Genomic DNA, 23,204 nt, shown 5'->3' with positions numbered 1-23,204 from the left:
AAAACCTCCCAAAATAACACAATATTCCCATAGCTATCCAGATAACCAGGGTCTTCCTGCCTGAAATTACTCTAGAGGAACAAGAAGGAAATTCGGCATGTACATCTCTCAGTTCTCCAAACAGACTCAGACACACACAGTTAATAACAGCAACAAAGACCCAAAGCTATTTATAGCAAGTCAGAAAAGTCATCTAAACCCAAAAGGCTTCTAGAGGCCTGTCCTCTCTGAAGGGAGAAGGCATTCGCCTCCTGCACATTCCCAGACACAGAGACTTCCAGGAGAAAGCTGAAGCTCCTCCCCATCCCCTGCTCAGGGGGAATTCACACTCACACACAAGGGAGGAATAGAGGGAGCTGTAATAGAGGCGTCAAACGCAGTTCCCCTCTGAGCCACAGCACAAATCACACCCCTTTGCCACAAGCATTAAGGATGTGCAGAATCTGAGACAGCTAAACGAATGCTGTGCCTTTCATCAGAGATTTGCCAGTTAAGAAAGACTTACCTGAGCATTTACTGCAGCCAGATCCAGCCAGAGCAAAAATCCTGAGCACCAACCTGCCCCAGCACAGCCCAGCCCTGTGCTTCCCCCAGGAAAACCGAATTAGTAACTTCTCTGCTCCTGCAGCTCGTTAGGTCCTTGATTGGGTTCTGAAAATGATGAATCTGCAGTTCCCTGTGGCTCTGGAGATCTTTTCCAGCTGTTCTGAGTCTTCCTGCCCAGCAGAACAGGGTGACAGGGATGGCTGGTGCTTCTGCACAGGGTTTTATCAGCATTTCTTAAGCAATCTGAGTTGACAAGGGAGTAAAAACCTCTGCACCCTGACCTCAAACACTGTGTTGTCTTTGGGGACAGTTCACTGCAGAGCTGGGAGCTTTGTTTTCTTCATTCTTTAGTGGTTGCTGGCAGCAGCCTGGGACAGAGCAGTGCCTGTGTGGTTTTAGTGGAGAGCACTGGGTGAATTAAGACACAAACACATCTAACAGCTTTAATAGTCCAGATTGGCTTTGTGGGTATTGCACAGTTAAGACAAAACCACTATTCAGAAAGAGAAAAAGATATTTGAATTAAACAGGACTTCCCTCACCACAGTGTTTCATACTTTACATCATGAAGCAAAAGCCAAAAAAATTTCCTCTAAAACCCAGTTTCTTACTCTCTGTACTTCACTCAGCCTTGGTGAGCTCCAAATTTAACACAGCTTGGCTGACTTCCTCTTCCCTTGTGATAACCTGCCACTTCAGCAACCAGACTGCAAATATTACAGGGAAAAACTTAAAATCAACTCTTCCAGAAACCATCCTTTTTAATTATAAATGTCTAAATTTCCTACATGGAAGGGGCTTAATGATACAGCTTTCTATGAACTCAAAGACAACATAAGGGTCTTGGTCAGCATTGACATAAAAGGCCTCTTCATAAAAATCCTCCAGGTCCTTGACATTCCTGTAATAGGTTTCCAGGCGCTTCTCAATATTTTCTTCCTCATCTCTGGGGTTCTGCCTGAGCCGGGCCTGGATCTCTGGGGTGGGAGCTGGTCTGAATGTGGTGTGGTACCTGGAGGTGAGAGAGAAATGCCACTGTGTCAGCCCAAGCTGAGGACACAGCAGCCATTTCCTGATACTCCATGTTTTTGCCTATCACAGTTCCTTGGATGTGCCTCTTTCTACTTTAGGATGGGGTTTTAAAACAAAGGATTCAGCAGGACAGAGGGTTCTCATCCCCAGAGTCCTGCCAGATGACACCAAAGGAATTCTGAGGGAGTTCCAGCATTGCCAGAGGCTCCCAACAATCTCTAAAAGCTCCTTTGCAATCAGGTGTTTAAATTCCCTGCCATGGGAATTGGTAATTCTGAGTAAATGCCTCCTCTGTCCTGACACAAAACCAGTTTATCCCTCTTCCTGTACAGCCAAATTTTCTGACGGTTTTGGGATAGATGCAAAGGCAAGGAGAGAAGCAGAGTTTGGATCTCTGCACAGAGCTGCATTCCAGCTGCAGCTGGTACTGGATGTGGACACAGAGTCCATTCCACAGGAGAGTCACTGAGGGCACAGCTGAAGGCCACCCTCTCCCCTGCCCTGCAGTGGTGCAGCTTTAACACGATGCCAAGGATTAGACACAGCACCTAAAACAATTCAATTCACCAGGAACTGGGGAGGAATAAACCCCAGAGTTTGGAAGAGGAAAGCGTGTTAACTGGAGCAGATACTGAGCAGATACTAATCCTGATGATAAGAAATGCAAAGATGTGTGAATGATTTGCTTCAGCCTGTTCATTTCTGCTGAACAACCACATTGCTCATTACTAAAGCAAAGAGAGCAGTTACAGCAAATCACTGCTGCTGTCACAAGTTAATGCTGCACCTCGAGTGAGATGTCTGAATAATCAGCTCTCACTTTGGGACAAATCCAGTATTTATGGCCTTAATCTTTGAGGGCTCAGTATTTGTCTTTGAGGCAGTAGGATTCAGCCTTTAGAAAAGTAAAATAGTGGTTTAAAAATTTAAGTGTGGGGAACCATAAAAACAGGCCACAAGTGAAATTGTAAATACACACTATTTCCAGCAGGTATTTAGGAAGATAAATTTGTTACTTGTTCCCCAAAAAGCAAGGAGGGAGAAGGCAGTAAAGCTGAAGGTCATTGGGGAGACAAGGGGATGTGATGCCAGCGAGATGAACTGCCACGTTGGAGAGCCCAACCTTCCAGTGACTCAGTGGCTCCAACGAGTTTGCTCTACTGAGCAGGAAATGTATTAATACCTCCCAGCAGACAGGACCATCACAGGAGCCTGGGGAAGTAAAATGCAGCAAGTTTTCCATTTCCCCCAGCTGGGATGCCCTCAAAACTCCCATGGGAATGTCTGAAAACCATCTGCATTTAGGCTTGGTTTCAGACATCTTCCCTCAGCATTATGTTACCAACCAATTCAGTTACCATGAAAATGTTAGACCCGAGCTATTTGCCCCTGTAGGTTTTAAATCCTGTAGGCTCCAGGATTTAAAATGCCCTGTTCTGAGAGGAGCAGCTGCTGCAGCAGGAAGGTGGGTTGGTGCTTCAGGAGCTATGAAAGTTTGAACTTTTCTTTTAAGGAATCCCTAAGCAAGAGTACAGTATTCCCTAGTTCCTGAGATTTCTATGAAGTCTACCTGGTGCTTTCATCTCACTGGCAGTCTTGAAAAATGTTAAACATGAGGCAGGAGTGCAAACCTTTGCCCAGTGATGGGATCCGTCCTCCGCTGGGACAGTCGCTCCATGATGGACTCGTAGGGCAGATTAAAGAAAAATACCCTGTGGAGAACATAACAATTAAGTGCATTAACACCCCAAGAACATCACCTGTGACCTTCAGAGTGTGAGTTAATCCTTACCCAAAAAAAGAGCACACTCAAACATGGCAGTGACAGTAGCACCCAAAACTGCAGCGTCACCCACACGAGCACAGGCACAGGATCTCTCCTCAGCTCCTTTTCCTCACAGGTTTTTGGTCTCCAGGACAGCAAGGCAGCAGCTCTCTGGCACACTGACTGTGTGTGCTGTGTGCACTGACAGGGCAACACTGGGCACAGAGACCAGTGAGGGAATTCCTGCTGGAGCCTCTCTCAGGGTCTGTCACAGCCTGCTCACCATCCAGCACTTACCTCTGAATTTCTCTGGATCCAGCTTCTCAGCCCAATACCAACTACAGTCACAATGACATGCTGCAAAAGGCAAATTTAAAATGTCTGCTGTTCCTGTCAAGGACAGAAAAAGGACTTGTCTGCCAGTATTATGCATTCCTCCCTAAAACCAGCACTGCACTACTCGGTGCCCATGAGAGGGATTTTCCTCCTGCTGTTTTAGTCCACTTCCACTTCTTTTGTCCTTGTCTCCCCACAGTGGGAGTCCTCTGGGCTCCCACTCCTGTCCTGCATCCTTGAAAGCAGGATGAGTAACAGGACATAAGACATGGCACATGCTGCTGCTGACAAGTCCCTGTCCCTCAGGGAGCAGTGCCCGGGCACGGGGAGCAGCCCTGCCCGGCAGAGCCTTGCTGGTGACACAGTGGAAAGCAAACATTAATGCTTCATTTTAAGATCAAAACCTGCAATTCCCACTGGGTCTGAACAAGAGAGAATTGCTCAGCACCTTAAAGGCTCAGCCCCTCAGTGCCAGTGGTGAGGGTTCCACACCAGGAACAGCTTTTCTCTAGAGGATGGAGAAGGACTTGCCTGCTCATTTCTTACGGGTGACACAAAAGCCTGACTTGGATCAAGGATGCAGAACCAGAAAACATCCAGCACTCCTGACCCCAGGCACACCACACTGTGCACATTAATTGTTATGCCCATCTCACACTGACTCCCCCTTGGCACTTTGGTTCATTATAATAGTCCTGTTAATTTTATGTTCATGTTCAAAATCTCTTCAGCAGAAAATTCTTGACAAACTGCTGAGCTTGAGCAGACCTGAGTCCCCTGTCCCCCAGCTACTGGAGACTAAAGCAGATCTGCACAAAGATCACATTCAACAATTAATGCAATAAAAATAAAAAGTAAGGCTTGCTTTGAACCTATGAAAATGAGTTTTTACCAAGAGAGCACGACCTGAAGGCTGCAAATACATCTTTCTTTATAATACACCTTCTCCTGCTGCTGCCTTCAAGGCCAGGCTTCCTATTTTCATTTTTGTCTGCCTCTCACAGGAGATTCTGCGTGCTTTAGACAGTCACCAAAGGAACATTTTACACTGACTGGGTGGGATCAGACCAGATGAAAGGCTGAGCTTTACCTTGGCGTGCACATAGCAGATTACGAGAATCCTTTGTAGGATTTAAAGTTATGAAAATCATCTCTCTTTTCAAATGTTTACAGATAATGACTTCTATTCACACTGTGGTAACAAAATAACAGCCAGGAATAAAACATTCAAGATCTTGGAGATTCCAAAGACAGGAAAAGAACAACAGTTTCAACACTCTTTTATCCCTTACACTCTTAACATTTTGTTTTTCTTTGTTTCTGTTGCCCAACAATGGCACAAAAACGTGATTGTCAGAACAGGTAACATCTGATGATGTGTCTCAAGATGAATATTCTAGTAGAGAGGAACAACATTTATACAGTCATGATAATTGATACGGCTTCCTATTATATTCTCAAATAAACAAACCCACTAAAGGATTATAACCTGGCATATCAAGAAAGCTTGTCGTAATTCATAGTTACTAACACAAAAAAGTATTATGGTATTTGAAACTGAAGAGCCTAAAAAACTCCACTTAAAAAGCTGCCAACAAAATGAACTCTGAAAGCCTTGTCTGAGATTCCCTTCCTTTTTAAACAAGATGCTGCTTATTATCCAGTCTGGTGTCACCATTAAAGAAGAGTGCAGGGAAGATGTGGGAGGGTACAGACATCCCTGCTAATACGGATTTTTTTCCCCCAACATCCACTATATAACAACACACACAGAATATGCTGTTCAACAGCACAAACTCCCAGTCCAAGGGTCCTTCCAGGGGAAGGTGGGATGCCTTACCCTGCCATTCCACACATCTCCTATAGATAAGAGAAAACAACACTCCCCAGGGCTGTCAGTTTAAAATCGTTCAGAAGCAGGAAAAAAAGATGAAGGGGAAAACCACTGACAGAACTACAGTCTAGACTTAAAATACTTCCAATTAGAAAGCTTTATTACCATTTTGAAGGAGACACATACCCCACACAGCCTATTATGCAGCCCCAGGAGGTTTACTCACATGAGTAAAGCCCATTTACGTGTGCACTCTGTGAAGCCTTAGCCTTGGCTATGTGATACATCTCCTGCAGCTCCTCAAGGTATTGCTGAGCAACATTTCACCTCTGTCCCTCTCTCAGCCTACTGTGACTCTGATCACATAACAAACCTGACCCTCCAGCTGTCCAGGTATAATATTTGTTGGATTTCTCTTGGAAATCCCCATAAGACAGAGAGCTGCACCCATGACCTTGATCCAGCAGTAACTGGAACAACTCCCTGCAAGCACCGGATTCATCTCCAAGCAGAGCTTGGCCCCCTTTCACACACCAAGTGTGATTTTTTTTCACATAAATGCATCCTCTGTAAAGCTCACTTTAGGAATCAGCCAGGCTTTGTACGTTGTAATGTGTCACAACTTCTATCAAGGGGAAATATGAAACAGATGTCATCAGAACTGGCAGACAGGGAGGCGAGGAAACACAGCCTCATATCAAAGTACACCACATTATCCTGCTGGATTAGCATCCAGCACAGCTCCCCTTCCAGGGCTGTTAGTTCAGCTCCAACAGGTGAGTGGTGTCAGTCAGCACCAGGTGAGGTGCTCCAGGAATCTTCAATCCTGTGTCACAGGCTCAGCATCCACCCACAGGCAACCAAAAATCACTGGCACCCAGTCACAGACTGGTGCTCCCAGTTACAGACTGGTGATCTGTGGGGCAGAACTGGGTGGAACCTCCCAGGTCTCTGAGGACAAACATCCTCCTGACTCCCACTGAGTGGCAACATTGCTGCTGGATGCAGGACTGGAGCCAAGGGATTCATAAGCACAGCTCTGTCCCTCCTCCTTTGTCCCATCTCCCAGGAGAAGGTCCAGCCCTCGCAGGTTGCACTGATAATAAAACCATTAACACAAATATTAAAAGGCAAAATGAGTGTCAGAATCCTGCCTCTTCCTCACTGTACTTGACATCACTGATCTGATCTCTTGCAGCTTCCAGACACATTAGAGATTAAATTCCAACAAATTAATAATGTTGATGACACCTTCACTGTGTACCCAGTCAAATGAGAGCTGGTTGCCTTTGGATGACGATGGAATATATTCCAGTTCTAACAGCTGGAATATAACATTGTTTTCCTACCAGCCATCTGGCATTCCAAAGGGGTATTCCAGTTGCTTCTGGCTACTCAGATAGCATCATCTAAGATCCTGGAGGTCACCAGGGCATCCTGATGGCTTCCCTTCTCAAAGGGAGAGAGGAGAAGGTGAGGCACAGGTGGCAGAAGTGTTATTTCACACCTGATCGTGAGACAGCATTTTTGGAAAAATATGTCACAACCACACAATAAGTGAAGGAAGATTTTTTTTGACCTACACAACAGCACTCAACTAATCCTGAGCTGCATTTGTTCCAGATGGCAGCCAACCCAGTTAATCCAAGTTATTAACAACTGGCAGTGCTCAGAGCTGTCCTCGGAAGAATTTATTTGGTGGTGCTTTTCCTGTTTTCTGGGTATAATGTCACCACTTAAAGTACCTGTAATGAGAAATTATGAGTGTTGCCGTAAGACAAGCAAGTGCTGTGTGCCTGAATCCTGGTATCCCTGTACTAGGGAATGAGGAACACTCCTGTTATGGAGAGTCCCTTTCCAGGATGGCTCCACTGCCCTTCCATCCAGCTGCTTTTACATCTCCAGAGAACTGAATCTCTGCAACAGCCTTCCACCCCTTTAGGTCCTGTAATTTAAACCCAGCTGTTTTATGAGGCTGACCTGGATGGATCCAGATGCTGACTGTTCTAAACCTGAGCTATTTTCTTAGGTCAGATTCTCATCCTTGGCATTTGCCATCACCTGGAGTTGCTCTGGATAGACATTGGTGGAGTGGAGCCCAAAGCCAAGCCCTTTTTAGAAAACTATTGTCTGTGAAATTAGACCTATACCATTAAATCCCATCGAATTCATACCTTGTTTTCATTTAAGGATATAAAGACAACACACCATGATGTCTGAGACAGGATCCTGACTCCCCAGATGGTTTTTAAAAACAGAGACTACTGACTTGTGGCTATACCAGGGCCAGATCAAGCCTCACAATAAAGTTAGGATGCTGAATTAAAACAAAAATACAACACCAACCACCACTGGGCCACTTTTAAATGTAGCATTTAAACTTTTGATTTGAAACTGCAACTTTAAAAATAGTAAGCTATTAATCTTTCCCTTATTTTCTTGACTCCTATACATCTTCCCTGTCTCAGGCAGGTACCAGCTGCCATATTCCCATTCTTCACGCTCTGCACTCTGCAAAAAAAAAAAAAAGAGGCCCCTGCTGGCCAATTCTTGTTTAAAATTGTGCATAATTGATAGTGGCAAATCTACCCCAGCTGTGTCTAAAACCTCTCCAGGGGCAAGAAAAACACTCTCTGTGACTGTCATTAACTACTAAATTAGCAAGTGCTCCTGGCAGTTTACAACGTACCACATCAGTCTGCTTTAAAAAGAAAAAAAACAACAAGTATGTGAAGATCAGATGCTTTGTGTGATCTCAAAGTTACAGCAAACTTTGGTGCCAGAACTTTGACAGAACCCCGGCTAAATCAGAGCAAAAGAGAACAGGAGAGTGGAAGAAAGAGAGGAAGGGACACAAAGTTACCTTCTTTTCCAGGCAGACAAAGAGAAAAAAAAATCAATTTCAAGGCTAGAAACTTGTGCCTTTCATAAGGCACAAAACATCTTACTCCATATGGAGATGTCAACAGTGTCACCTGATGCTATGGCACAATTCCCCATGGAAAATAACTCTCCTGGAGGACTCAGTCCTGGCAATGCAATGGCTACAATTTTTGTCATTGAAATATAAAGCTGAGGAAGAGGTGAGGCTGTTGGAGTGTAAGGATTCAGTAGCTCCCTAAAAGGCCACTGCAGGTAAAACCCTTATGTGATCCCTGGCACAAACACAAGCTCCTCCCTTTGGTTCACAAAACAGTCAAAGCAGGGGGAGAAGGGAATAACACAGTTCTCACAAATGCATGGAAAACCTGGGGGGGCATCATGGACTGAAGTGGCAGAGGGACAAGAACCATCTCTAGGAACTGTCCTGGATTTGGCTCAACTGTGAGACCCATCAATAAAACTGACCATGGTTTTTTGGTGTTAAAAGTTTCTAAAAAAGGTGTAAAACTGCACAAACTTGTGGATCATCCAAGGACCACAAGCCAGACAGGAGAGGGATGGCAGGTTTGGTCAAGGTACTAAAAGTTTGCATTGCAAAAAGGTCTTTTCCTTGGGCAGCACCACTGAACGATCACAGTAATATGGCAAATCAGGTTAGTGGTCCAAGCTGACAGATACAGATAAGTTTAGATTTGAATCCAAGCGCCTAATCCCAGCTAAAACCCAGACCATCTTGTCTTTATCGACTTTCCAGCCAGAGATATTGACTTGGATCAATCAGTTCCCCTAAAGAATGTTCCCTTTCCTGTGGCACAAAGACACCTTGAACCTGAAACCTTGGCTAAGCCTCTTCTCAAGCACTTTGGCTCAGTCACAGGATCCTGTTTCCACAATGACATTCTGCATTCCCAAATCCCCTCTTAAAAATTAAAAACTGGTTACACAGATCCCATCAACCTTTTCCCCAGACTTGTTCAGGTTTCTCTCAATGCAGCTCTAAACCAGCTGTTTTGCCCATGGGTAACCAGACTACAAAGGCTCTTCTGAGGCTGCACTACTGACTGGACATGAATCTCAGTTTACTCCTTCTCCTAAGTACTCCTTCTGCCTGTCTCTGCAATGGATAAAATGATCCTTATCTCTTATTTATGGAAGGAGCTGTTGGGAGGTTTTATTCACTGATTTCTTTCAAATACTGGAATATCTTCTAATGAAAGATGCTGGAGTCTATTTTGGGAAGTAATTTCACCCTCTAGGTTTCAGCCATGAGGGAAAATACATTGCATAAGCACTAAAACACAGGTTAATCAGCACAAGTGTTTTGCTCATCGAGCTCCTATAATGATTCATGGGATGACAAGCTGTTTCCAGGCACTGGATCTTTTCAAATGGATGCATTTCTGCCCAATAACTACAAAAGGCAGCTAAGTGGGGCACTATTCCCAGGACATGTCTCCTGGCCAGGGGAGAGAGATGAACAACATCCTCAGCAGCTGCAGATGTTCCTTCCCTTCACCAGCAGTGCAGAGTAATGACTCCACTGGATGTTTTCCACCCACCAGTTCCATGTGCTGAGCTCCACCAGCCCAGACAGCCGAGGTGAGGGGTCTCTCCCATATCCCACCCCACCAGCACCACCCCACCCCAGCTCACACAGTGGGAACAGGCACTGGCTGCCTGTTTGACAGAACAATGGGCTGGATTCAAGCTGGGATAAAGCAAAGCAGCTCCATGGGCATCACATGGATTCACACCAGAGCCCTTCCAGTGGCCTGCAGGACTCGGGGCTGTGTGAATGTCACACGAGCACAGTGAAAGGCACACAGAGACAGAGCAGATGTTTTTGTAGGAGTGGCTTCAATGCATTTTTAAAGCTTTTTTTTTGAGAAGGCAATATTAACTCTTCCCATCTGCAAGGAATGGCGGGGATGCACTAGTACCTCCATTCAAAACTGCTTTACATTTCTCCCCTCATTTTTATTCTTTGCCTCCTCCTTACTCTCAGCTGTTATTCCAGCATCTTTGCATTCCCCCTGGAGTTCATTCCAGCGGTGCTTTTTGAATCACAGAATAAGATGGCAGCCAGCACTGCTCTGGAGTGTTGTGGATGGCACCATTCCCACCCTGGGCAGGGTTAATCCAACCCCACCTCAGATAATCGACAGCCTCTGCAGCCCCAGAGGCCCAAAGTCAGGAACCTGAACCCCCTTCCCCAAGTGTTTCCTCAGATCCCTGCAACCCTCCCCTGCAATAATTAGATGCTGCAAAGCAAATCTGAGTGGAGCAAGAGCTCCAGGGTTAAGAGCCAGCAAACTCATCTCAGAAATGATGCCTTTGCTACCTGTCTGCAGCTTTCCTTTGGCACCTCCTGCTCCTAACAAGGAAACCTATACTTTTCTTCCTTATTAAATAAATTGAATCAAATTTATAGTAAATGATACTTAACCCCCACCCCCACCATTTAAACACTAACTTTTGCTGTTAGTAAGATATTTGGGATGTAAAAATAAATAGAAGAACTGACACCAAAAACCGGTATGATTTGGGGGTAAGGGGAGGGAATAAAGGAATAGATTATAATGTGTCATTTTATATATGTGTCAAAGGAAACCAATTTCATAATAGGGAATAAAAATTCCCTGTTTAAATACTGTCAAATAAATCCTCAAATGTAATAGGGTTCACTTCTGGGGAAAGGAAAACTAAATCTGATTAAATATTAATGTGGCGTAGTATTAATTAAGAGAGAAAAAAGTCCATCAAGAGAACCCCAATATGTTTACTGTGTCCCCAGGAAGCTGGAAAATTTCACAATCAAGTGTGTAAATGTTCTAAAAAAGGGTCCTGAATATTTTATGAATATTTGTCATAAAACAGAAATAATAACCACTGTGCAGAGCTATTAGAATTAATATTTATGCTGCCCGCCATGAAATATTCATGGGGACAGAGAAAGGGGGGCCCGTAAGACAAGAATTAATTTACATTGGGCTTGGTTTACCCGCTGGCTTGATGTTTAAAGACGGCTTGACAAGGCTCCATATGAATCCGTCAGTCACTTGCAGCGGTAGGTGGGGTGAAGGCAGGGGGAGGTGGGGGGGGGGAAGCGGGTCCAGGCTGCTGACAGCTCACAGATTGAGTTTCTGACAGCCCTTAAAAAAATCTAAACGGCCCCCCACCTTTTTTTCCTTCTTCCATTGCCCAAGGCGCTCTGTACTGCCACCGTTCATCCGATCTCCCCTTCCATCTGCTGAAATTAAGGAATTAATGAGCGCTATACACTTTACAGCAGGCCCCAGGAATGTTTACTGGTGATTAAATTATAATGCAGCCAAGCTGTATAATTCATGAACCAATTAAAGGAAGTGTTAGTTGATTTGATGGGATGAGGACGTACAAAAAGCATTTAACTAATAGGGAACCGTGGGCTGCCGGTGGCTTTGGCTTTCTCGGATTACGTGGCTAATTGCTCTGCTTTATAGGGCTGTCACAGATAGCCATACATATTTCATTGTTCTCAAATACTTCAATTGTTTGCTTTCGTGTTGCTGCTGTAATATGTAGAAGCCCAGCCAAACTTCAGTGTAGTTAAAGCACTACTCTGCAAAAGCAGGTTGCTCTGGGAGGAGGGAGGGACGAGAGGGGCAGAAGGAGAAGGCTGGCTGACAAAGGAGTAACTTAAAGCCTCAGAGTTAAATGTCACTCAGCAATTACATGATTAAAAGGTGCAACATATGATAGTCTTTTGTTTTACAACTTTTTGGACACTGCTATTCTATGCTGACTTCACCACGGAGAAAATATTGGTACGATGAGCTGCTTTTTGTTTTTAATACTGAGAAGCGAAAGGAGAAGGTGGAGAGGGGAGTATATTTAAAAAAATCCAGCAAGGAAGAGCTAGATTGCTGTGGTTATCAAGAATAATACATGGTGTTTAAACTTACATGGTTTTGATATTCTAAAATACATGAGAGATGAAGGAGGCTGATTTCCCATCTGGGAGAATGCTCAGTGTCTAATTCAGAGAGCTGCTGAGTCGTGCCAGCTACTCATCCCAACAACTTCAGTTTATTACACAGGAATGGGGGAATTTGCCATTCCTGCAGTTTCACAAAACACTCCCTCACTACTGACAGACCACAGGGTTTGATGAAAAGGATTCTCTGGATTTGAAGAGGCCTATCAGTCAAGTTACTCCTGTCCTCAGCCAAAACAGGCACGTTCCTCCAGCAGTGAAATCCTAAACCCATACACAGAAGTACAGGTATTGCTGAAGAAATTAGGTGCCATCAGATAAACATCCCACACATGTGGTTAGACCCTGAAATCTGTTGAATAAACAACAAGCTGGGTGAATATTCTCTTTCTGTGGCTCAGCAATGACTGCAGACCTCCAAGGGTCCCTAACATGGTGTATTGTCACCCACCTGAGGGACACCACGGTAAATCCTGGCCCCCTGTCTAATTTAGAGCTTTACATTGCAAAGTGTTGAACAAACAGCAACTCAATGACTTGCAAGATACACTATTATGTAAAGCTCATAATCTGTTTCATCCCTTTTCTCCCTATGCCTCCAGGATTTGGCTTTGGAAAGCAATCCCTGTGGAGTGCCCTCCACCAGAAAAGCAGAATGTCTTTGCAGGCCAAGGCAGGTGTTCGCCAGGGAGGCAAGAGACCTACAGTCAGTGAATACTTACTTTTTTCTAAAAAGCAGGGCAAGCCTAAGTAGCCCCAGAAAGAAGGAGCTGAACATGCTATTTCCCAGCACAGTACTCAGATTAGCAGGCTGGGGGTGAGGCTGTCCAGGTGGAGAAACAGGTGGGAAAAAAAATCTTGGGCTACCAAAGAAAAAAGATTTCTCATATAGCTTGACCCTGCTTTTAAAAAAGTAGTATGCAAAAAAAATTAATTTAAAATAATTTTCTTTATTGAGATAATTTTGATAATTTGTGCCAAGCTTCTGGGTTAAGTAATGCAAAATTATGGCTTAAGAAATTAATTTAATAGGTAGGCTCCGAAATTAGGGATAATGACACCAGTCACACAGTGGGAAAACTTGTCATTAACCCACTGGGAGGTTGAGTAAAATGGAAATTGGATTGCCTGTTCTAGAAAATAGAAAGGTTAAATTGTCTGGGAGATAAAGTTGATCCTAAACTCTCCTAAGTGGGCAGTGCCTCGGCTCTGAAATCTGATGAGGCAGATAATCATCTGGACAGTTCCACACACGGTTGAAAACCAACGTGTGATCTTGGGAGGCTTTGAATTCTATCACTGTTGGATTAAACACCTCTGCAATTTTGCAAAATCCATGAAATGCATTGATGACATTCAGCACCCGGGACAGCGACAAAGAGTGTTTGTTAATAACAAAAAAAGTGTGTTTGTGCAGCCAAAGTGAGCTCAGGCACATCCCAGGAACAGGGAGAGGTAGCAATGTGGGTCTTACACAGGGGAAGAGCAGAGGTGAGTCCAGGCTCAGGAATCACTCTGTGCCAGTGATTGCTAACAGGAAACGTCAGAACTTGGCAATGTCAAGGAATCAGAGGCACTGCTGAAAGTATTTTCTTTGTTTCTTTTGAAGTGCCCTGGATATAATCAATCACACAGGAAAAGCTCCTAGATTTTGGTTCGATGTGGAAAGGGCTATTTGCATTTCAATATGTTCAACTTATCCTGCCAATAAAAACATGGAATCATGAAGAAGAGATCAGGCCACTGGAGTGAAAAACAAGAGATGACATCCTGCAGACCTTTCAGATAAAACAACTCCTTGTTTGTAACATTTCTGTTGACGTCCCAATATTTCTGAATGATTGGGTTTTCAAATGAGATCAGTCAGCATGCAAATGAGGAAACAGGATCAAGACATCTCCCATATCTGATTGGATAGAGAAATTATCAAAAGACCCTTTTTTCATATCAAATTTCCATCACAAAAGGTCAAACTTTCAACTCCCATTACTTTTGCTAACTGCATTTCACTGTGCCTGCCAGCTCATTGCTGCTGCTGTTTGCAGAGGGAAAAAAGAGAAGTAACAAACGATTCCATCTTCTCCCACATCTGTCACACAGGATGGACAAAGATTTTCTAATCTTATTCTGTTTTTCTCTACAGCCCTCAAAATCCTTGCAGCCAAAACATCCCTTCTAACCTGATTAGCTATTCCTAGGTTGCTTTTATTTTTCTTACGGGTTCTCTTCATATTTTCTACCCTCCAGACTGACAGAGCACCAGCTGTGTTGCCAGAATGGTTTGTACTACAATTTGGCCACTTAAAACACTTTTTGATGTGTGCTTTCCTAAAATATATTTCCTTGTGTGTTGTCTGGCTGGACTGATGCCTAAATACACAAGTAATGGATGTTCCAGAGAAATGAAAGACAAAGAGAGAGAGTTTCAAGGATTTCCCTTGAAATCCTCACACAGGTGCATTTTTTCTCGCAGTTCACCCTGGCCACAAGCACTGCCTGGCCTTCTGCAGATTTGGAACATCTGATCATGGCCCAAGATTCCAAGGTTTTGCTCAGAACAGCTCACACAAATTCAGAGGACTCACACCCCTGTGTCCAAGCAGAGGAGCAGCTCAGCCCCCCGAGGTGCCACCCACTGCTTTTCAGCTTTAAAGCTGAATTTTGGAGCAGCAGAGGCAGCAAGTGGGGCAAGCACAAGAAAATGAATTCATTAGTAAAAAGGGCAGGACTCAATGTATTTGGTGCTACTGGTTCCATAAAAACTCTCCCTTAACATTATTATCATTGCAACATATACAACCCATCAGATCGGTACCTTGAGATTTCTGTTATCCTGATTTTCTCTGTTGTTCTTATTACTCTACAACTAAATGTTTCACAAAGTCATTTCCTACAGAAATATTTATGTTCCCAAATGTTTATTGGCCCCTCTATCTTGATCAAGCTTTTATGAGCACTCTATACAGAACACTGAATTAAATACATAATTCCTGTTCTATCAGATCTCGATGCTCTGTTTGTCTATTTTACACAGCCAGGCACTGTGGTGAACTGCAGAACACCTTGGAGAAAATCCAATTTATATGGTAAAGAAATTTCTATCCACAGTGATTATGTGGGCTGGTGATTACAGAAAGCTAATGAGGATGAGGAGCATGGAAGGTTTAAATTCCATTAAAGGTTTTTATTCATTGTGCTGGTTTTCCTGAACAACGTTTTTCAGTGATTTCTACACAGCTGTGGGCACTAAGCTCTGAACCATCACAGGCTGGAAGGAGATGGAGGATGCTCCTGGAATCCTCAGGAATGGCTGGAGCTGTGTCAGGGTAGGGTCAGGTTGGATCTCAGGGAAAGGTTCTTCCCCCAGAGGGTGGTTGGGCACTGAACAGGCTCCCCAGGGCAGTGGGCACAGCCCCAAGGCTGCCAGAGCTCAAGGAGTGTTTGGACAACACTCTCAGGGACAGGGTGAGATTGTTGGGGTTCTGTGTAGGGCCAGGAGTGGGACTGGATGATCCCTGTGGGTCTCTTCCGGCTCAGGATATTCTCTGGAAGTAATGATGAATATATTTTATCTATAGGTCTCTACTCTTCACAAGCCTGTTACTATTGAAACATTAATCACCAGGCCACCAAAACAGACAAAAAGTCATTATCTGAAAGGTTAAAATCTGTAATGTTTTCTTTTTTTCCTGGGCAAAGGTTGTTCAAGGATGAACTGGGGATCTTAGTCACTAGGTAAGGTCTGGAGTTCATGAGATGAATACTGGGCTCTTCAGTGTAGAGGAAAAAAATATAAAAGATCTGCTGAATGGAAACTATATTTGACATTCAGATACATTCAGAACTGAGTGTGGGGTTCTAATGATGAGTAACTGTGTAGTAAGTTATTCAGGCTTAGATTGATTGCACAGGCAACTTTTAAAGAGGGATTTTTTCCTCTAAAAGATACTCTAGTTCAAACAAGACTCTGTCTAAATCTGTTATGAATTACAATGTGTTTGGAATTAATCAGACAGAATGTGACATCTAACAAAAAAGAAAAAGATGGATTTTTCTTCTTAGAACTGTTTTAAACAAAGATTCCTGTTCCTTAAAAGGCTTAACCACTTTGCATAACTTTGTACCCAGAAATAAACTGAAGGTAAGGGCACTCACCTCCACTTGCAGTTTGCACATATCAGGAAAACGTGGAAAGCTGAATGTTTGTAGTTATTCTCTCCCTAACACAACACAAAATCCTGCCATAATGAAAAGCACCTTTTACACAATCAAATCCTCTGCTTCTTCCGAGGGCAAAACTTCCAGCTTACATAACAATTAAAGATTTATGGTTCATGCAACCACCCCAACTCACTGGCACAGACTTTGTAAGAATTAGGCATATTCAGAAATACTAAACCTCTGCAGCAGGTTTTTTAAGGGCAGGGAGGAACCCAGGGCAGGGTTTTGTGTCGGCTTCCAAGAACGAGCTCACGGTGCCATTACCATAAATCACCCCAGAATATCCACAGTGATATCACATCTTTCATTAAAAAAACTACTGCAGCCTCTTTCAGAAGCACTGCCACTTGCCATTTCTTTGAGGTAATCAGATAGCTGTTAATTAATAAACCTGTCAGGTGAATCGTCCTGCTCGGGTCATCATTATCCATTCTGTAACAGGATCCTGCTATCAGCACTGCTCTCCACCCCATAGCTTCCAGCTCAATTAACTTAATGCTATGCAAATGAGAGGCTCTCCTCATCATTAGCTTATAGCCCACAAATGTTAATAACATAATTGGGCCTTCAACAGGGTAATTAGACACGATTTCTTCCATTAGTCTTACAAGGCTAATTATTGTTGATAGGAGAGAGGGGATGAGTCCCAGTGCTGCATGCAAAGAGGGGCATCTGGTTAAAGCAAATATAGACAAAACATCAACAAGGTAAAACAACAGTTGAGAGCTCTAGCAGGGTCAGGTAGGGGTGAGGAGGAGGAAGACATCATGAGGAGAAAGTTAGGAACAACTGGAGAAATTCTCTATGAGCTAGGAACTAAACCCAAACATTCAGCTTGACCCCGGAGCTCTCCCGCTCTCAGCAGTGAAACAACATGATGCTTAAGAAATCCTAGGAAGATACTCTCAAGCTCTGGCAGACAGGACACTTTGGAAGCTGTACTGATCAAACTTCCCAGGTCTGAAATGCAAATATGCAGCCAGGAGACCTTAAGAACTGAATCTGATCCTTGATCTCCCTGGCCATTATGTCCAACCCTCTCTCCTGCCATCACTGGGGTTGCTGTGTTTCATGGCATGTTTTTTTTCTGAGTAACAGTTACTTGCTGTAAGAACTAGAGGAAACAGCCTCAAGTTGCAACAGAGGAGGTTTAGGTTGGATGCTAGGAAAATGTTCTTCATGGAAAGGGAGGAGGTTTAGGTTGGATGCTAGGAAAATGTTCTTCATGGAAAGGGTGGTCAGGCATTGGAACAGGCTGCCAAGGGAAGTGGTGGAGCCACTGCCCCTGGAAGTGTTCAAAAAACATGTGGATCTGGCACTTGAGGACATGGTTTAGTGGTGAACATGGTGGTGGTGCCAGGCTGATGGTTGGACTTGATGGCTTTAAGGGTCTTTTCCAACCTTTTTAAAGATTTTGACGACCTTCAGGATGGGGTGATTCTAATTACAGAACTGGAATACACCGAATTCTTTCATCATCACAAAGCAAAATGCATTTCAGCAACGGAAAGCTAATAAAACCTGGATTCAGTACAATTGACTAGCAGTAACACTTATAACAGAAAAAAATGTGGCAGCAAGTTTCCAAGCTGAGATTATATTCTGGCTGGTGGAATGAAACCTTGGGGTTTGTTCCTATACCAGTTAATCCCTGTGCAGCCTCATCCATGGAGATTAGAAACTGGAGGCAGAGTTCTGTGAGGAAACTGCACTTTTAAAAGGAGAAAGTAAACTTTGGTCAGTTCTATGAAAAGAACAGACTGTCCAGTGGCTTGTTCACCCAGGGTGTATCAATCAGCATTTATATCAGAACAATATTCGACACAACTTTTTAAAGAATTATTTTTCCATGTGCAAAGCATGGCAGTGTCTTACCGAGCTCAGAAATACAAAATGTGTTAGAAAAGGATGAATTTAAAAGCCTCTGTGGGACAGATAAAAGCCTTTCACAAAATGTATGTAAAGCCTTAAAAGGACAGCATTCCATAACAGGGAATTTGGTAAACAGAATGAATTTGGGGGCAGAAAATATGATCCTTGCATGGCACAAAAACCCTGGGTCACCACCGGAGCCAAAGGAAGCCAATTTAGGTGATAGTGATTAATACATTTATGTGACTGCAGGTGATCCAAGGCAATAGAATTAGACCCAGTGCATCTGTCAGGCATAAGGGATCATTCCTACATCTTTCCTGCAGGATAAGCTATGACAGTATTCAGTTCTGCTCTCTTAAATTGCCCTGCACTTACTAAATTTACTCACTAGAAAATTCCGAGCAAATATCTTGTTCCAAGGCAAACAGCAGTAAATCCACCGATGTTTTAATGAAGATTACACTTTCTAATCCTCATGGTAATGACAAACTAGTCTCCATTCAATATGCAATATTACTTGTCAGTTTTAATCACCCAAGCTGTATTGTATTTGCTGCAGACTGATGCACTTGTCTTCCCAGATCTTCAGCCTGGAGAATCCAAGCAAAAGCAGTGTAGTGCCTGTTCTGCTGCTGATTTTCAGGGTGGGCCAATTTTGCCAGCCACACCAGCTCTGAGTAAAGCCTTACTCTGGGATTAGCCTCAGATCCAAAGAGACCACTAAATCAAAGCACAGCTGGCACAATCCAGCCCGAGTTTTTTTACTCCAGAAATCCTGAATTCTAGTAATTGTGGAGTTCATAAACTGAGTTTTAACCTGTACAGACATAAAGGTGGCCTTGCTACATTTAGTCAGAAGAATATTCAGCCAAATTTTGCTAACACACCACTGAAGTAAATGGTGAGAGGTTGACACAATGTGAGATGCTGGACAACACTGGCCAGTCCTCCCTTCCCCTCATGCTTTCTCACACACTAAATTTCTTCATCCAGTTTTCACACATGCAAAACTCTCATCAGTTTTATCTAAATGTGTTCTCTTACCCAATGCAAAGTAAATGCATTGGTAAATTAAATTGAAATGCTGCAGCGCCTTTATATTTAAAGTTTTTCTCCCTCATCTATTTTTCAGAAGTTTTTCTGGTTCCAGTCAGATCTTGAAACCAGTATCTTCCTTACAAAAAGCTCCTAAATGCTACAAAATTAGACTTGCATGTATATGGTTCTTATTTGTGTGTGAACTGCTGAGTTAATTAAGGTGAAATGCTGCAAATGACTGCTTTAGACCATGAAGAAATAATCAGAATTGAAAAAGCACATCATATTTTACCCTGAGAGACCAATCAGTGTTACATTCCACGAACTGCACTGATGGTGCATGACTGTGCAGCCACAGCTTTTTCTTACAGACCCATCTTAGCAAAACTGTTAAAGTGACTCTGTAGCAAACAGCCTTGGAGAAGAGCTGCAGGATGATCCCTCAGGGCCAGAGCTACAACACTCCCCCAGCACCTGGAGCATCGCTGGAGCCAGTCATGGAGAGCAAGATAAACAGACAGCAAACTGGGGGACCCCAGGGAACCCAGGACTAGAGAGTTCACTGAGCTCTGGGGGTGCTCTTTGGTGCCCCAAATGTGTGAATAAAAACTTAAGCAAAGAGAGGGCAGAGGGGAAAACCATGGTTAGATGGCTTGGCTACGATTTAAATAACACTTTCATTTCCATGATTGTTTCTTTTCATTCCTTAGGTGAATGTCCTGAACAGCCCTTGTTGATTTGTAGAGATTAGTACCATGAAGTTGTCATTGTGAACTAGGATTTTAAAAGTCTGGTTCTTCTTTCAGGTAGTTCTCAGGTCTCCTCTCAGAACAACGTTTTCCCTTGACAATGAGAGTTTCCAATGTTCTCCTCAGCTCAGCTTCCTGAGTAATGCAGGAAAGGTTTAAAAGCAAACATGAGAACTTGGCTACAAGGTTCAGTAAAAATCCTCAGTTTCTTCTAGGAACTAGAGACAACCTCAAATAATATCCCACAGTTTTGGTCTGTAGGGACACAAGCCAGTTCTTTGCCCAGAAGTGACTGGGAGCAGGAAGGGCACAGGACTTTTGAGCAGCTGACCAAACTTCTGGGATCTTGCCTCTTTCTGCAGTGTTGCCTGGCTTAGGTAGCTCCTTCCAAACTGCACAGGCAAGCATTCCAACAGAAAGCTTCCTGTAATGCTAAATTTGTCATCAAAGTTTTTGGACTCTTCAAGATTCAAATACAACCCAGCGTCACCTAATCAAAGTCACCTTGATCAAATTGCTGCTACTACACAGGTATTTAATTTTGGCAGCCAAAGGAGGAGCTGGGAGCTGTGCCTGGAGAGCATGGAGACTTCCCAGCACTTTGGGAGGAAGCACTGAAAGCATTAACATCAAGCCCAGTACTTTCTCAGTTCTACTGTGTTCCCATGTGGAAAAAGCAGAGACATGGCAGGTTTGGTTAACCTTGTCTAAAACTTGCTACCATTGCCAAAAACATGAAAAGTAGCCCAGACTCTACTCCTTTTAGAGAGTTTTCTCTATTCAGTTCAGTACTGAGTTCAGAAAGGCAGCCTTGATACTGGTGGTAACTTCCAAGAAAAACAGTTCCAACGTAAGGGCAATGAGGACAGGAAGCCTTCAGGTTTCCTAACTTTTGTTATTTGTTAGAGATAGCTACTGAAAGAAAAAACCAAAACAAAACAACAAACCCTTCTTTAAGAGCAGAAAGAATGAAAGGGTTGTGCATGTGGTTTTGGGTCCTTAAAAATAACAATAAAACCAAAAATATTTACTTAGAAGTAGAAGCTTTTCTTCTTTCTCTTCCTGGAGGCTTCGGAAGCTTGCTGAGATCAGAGATCTCCTTAATTGCTGCATCCAGGATTTCACCAAACAAACTCCAGCCATCAAAAGGAGCTTGTATGAGATGAGGTAACTTCTAAAAATAATCCCTGCCTCCCACAACTGAAGCCAAATATACCTCCTATTCTTGTTGGAGCAGAATCAGCTTGTGACAGCAAATGCAGCATCCTCCAGAAAGCCCCTAGAAGGATTTTAAAACTGCATTTGATGTTTTTCTATTGCTGGCTCAAGATGCATATTAATGCCCTTCCCCAGGAGAGAAAGGCTCTTACGGTACCAATATAGGTCAGGCAGAATGTGCAGCAGAAGTGACATAATCTTTTTATTGTAATCATCCAATTTTCTATCTATTGGATTATTTAAGAGCAATAGCTTCTATTCAGATTAGTGTAATGTTATGGGGGAAGAGAGAGCACAGTCTAGTGAGGAGGAGGAGGAGAACAGAGAATGAGGATTCCCCACCGATGGCTAAACCTCGGAAATCTGTGTAAGGAGCTGCTTCCACTGATTTTCTGTGGGCAAAACTCTGTGTGGGGGACTTTTTGCACTACACGTGGGTGTGTTGAAAAGAGCCTCACACCAGAGCCCTGCACACCTTTCTGTGCCCAGCTGGTACAGGGAAGGTGAGGGATCCCCTGACAGATTTTCCCCCTTACACCAAGCTCAGCAATGTCTCTTGCATCATAGGCAGATCAGGAAACAAAGGTACATGACTTCATTAAAATCTTGCCAATGATCAAGTCTTCCAGCACTTGCATCAAGAGATAACACAATAACTTAATTACTCCTGTAGCTCAGAAAAGGAACTGTGGATTAAATTGATGCCACTCACTGGGTGAAGCAGACGAGTCATTTGCCAGTCCAGGTGAAAGGAAGATTTCCTGATTTTGCCCAGTAAATGCTGGGATTTTGCTTGGGGCCAGAGTTGTGGTCCCTCAGAGCACAGCTGAGGGTGCAGTCACCAAAGGTAAGAGGGTGAGTACCTCTGCTGGGATGGGGAAGACAAAAATTCATCACCTAAAACCCACTTCCCAAACTAAGCTTCTGTTTCACAAGCACCCCACTGACCTCAGAGAGATCCTGCTCCTTCAGATCCCACTTTCACCCAAAGCCTGTTTGATTTGAACACGTCACAGAGGAGGAAGAGCCCAGCTGGGGTGGCAGCACCGATGTGCAGAGGGATAATAAAAGGAAACCCATCAGGATTAGTGAAGACAACAGTCACCAAACCAGCAACCACAGAATGGTCTGGTAAGAGTGGGCTGAGAAAAAAATGGGAATGATTGAAACAGAGAATTGTTCTGCCTATTATTTTTACTACTTCATTAATTAAGCCAAATCCTACGTAAGTCACTTGGACTTTTCCTATTGTTTCTCTCTCTCCCTGGTGAAGACCAATTTTATTGCACTGATTTAGTACCTTGATTACCACATCATTTTTTCACCCTGAAAATAAGGAGAAAATAAGATATAATTATAACATTTCTTCTTTGCTACTCATCAGATTTCTGTATGCCATCAATTAAAACCACATCTAATATCCATCATTTAAATTAGGCCAAAGTTTTAAAAATGCTCTGTAAGATTTTTCCATGTCAGAATAATTCAATCACTATTATGTTTCCTTGATGCAACTATTTTGGGATTTAGCTTGTTCCTTGATAGGAATTTAATTAAGTCATTTACATGTAATTTCCAAATATGTAGCTGTTGCAAAAGGCAGCAAAGAAATGAAAAGGCAAAAAGAAACCTGAGGAGAGCTAATCTTTAACAAAAATATTTCTGATATAAAAATGAATCTGAGGAATACATATTCAGTGATAAGTATTCCAGTCCATGTCTGGTAAACTC

At 43.3% G+C, this 23,204-nt stretch overlaps 1 protein-coding gene across 4 annotated transcripts in view; it reads right to left on the bottom strand.

The window, feature by feature from the left end:
- Positions 1-986: 986 nt before the first annotated feature.
- The window catches only part of AK8 (adenylate kinase 8), a 67,486-nt gene continuing 45,268 nt past the window's right edge, over positions 987-23,204 (bottom strand). For all 4 annotated transcript variants that reach the window (XM_051808185.1, XM_051808188.1, XM_051808186.1 and 1 more), the window contains 2 exons: positions 3,210-3,290; positions 987-1,558 (listed from right to left, as the gene is read on the bottom strand). In XM_051808185.1, coding sequence (XP_051664145.1) covers positions 1,312-1,558; positions 3,210-3,290 — 328 coding nt within the window. In that variant the 3' untranslated portion in view covers positions 987-1,311. The remainder of the gene's footprint in view (positions 1,559-3,209; positions 3,291-23,204) is intronic.

The sequence above is a fragment of the Manacus candei genome, unplaced genomic scaffold (genome assembly GCF_025592945.1).
Source record: "Manacus candei isolate 608988 ecotype Guabito, Panama unplaced genomic scaffold, ASM2559294v1 h1tg000071l, whole genome shotgun sequence".
NCBI lineage: Eukaryota > Metazoa > Chordata > Aves > Passeriformes > Pipridae > Manacus > Manacus candei.
Note: the sequence above shows the minus strand (reverse complement) of the source record. Positions and strands in the feature narration are given on the sequence as shown.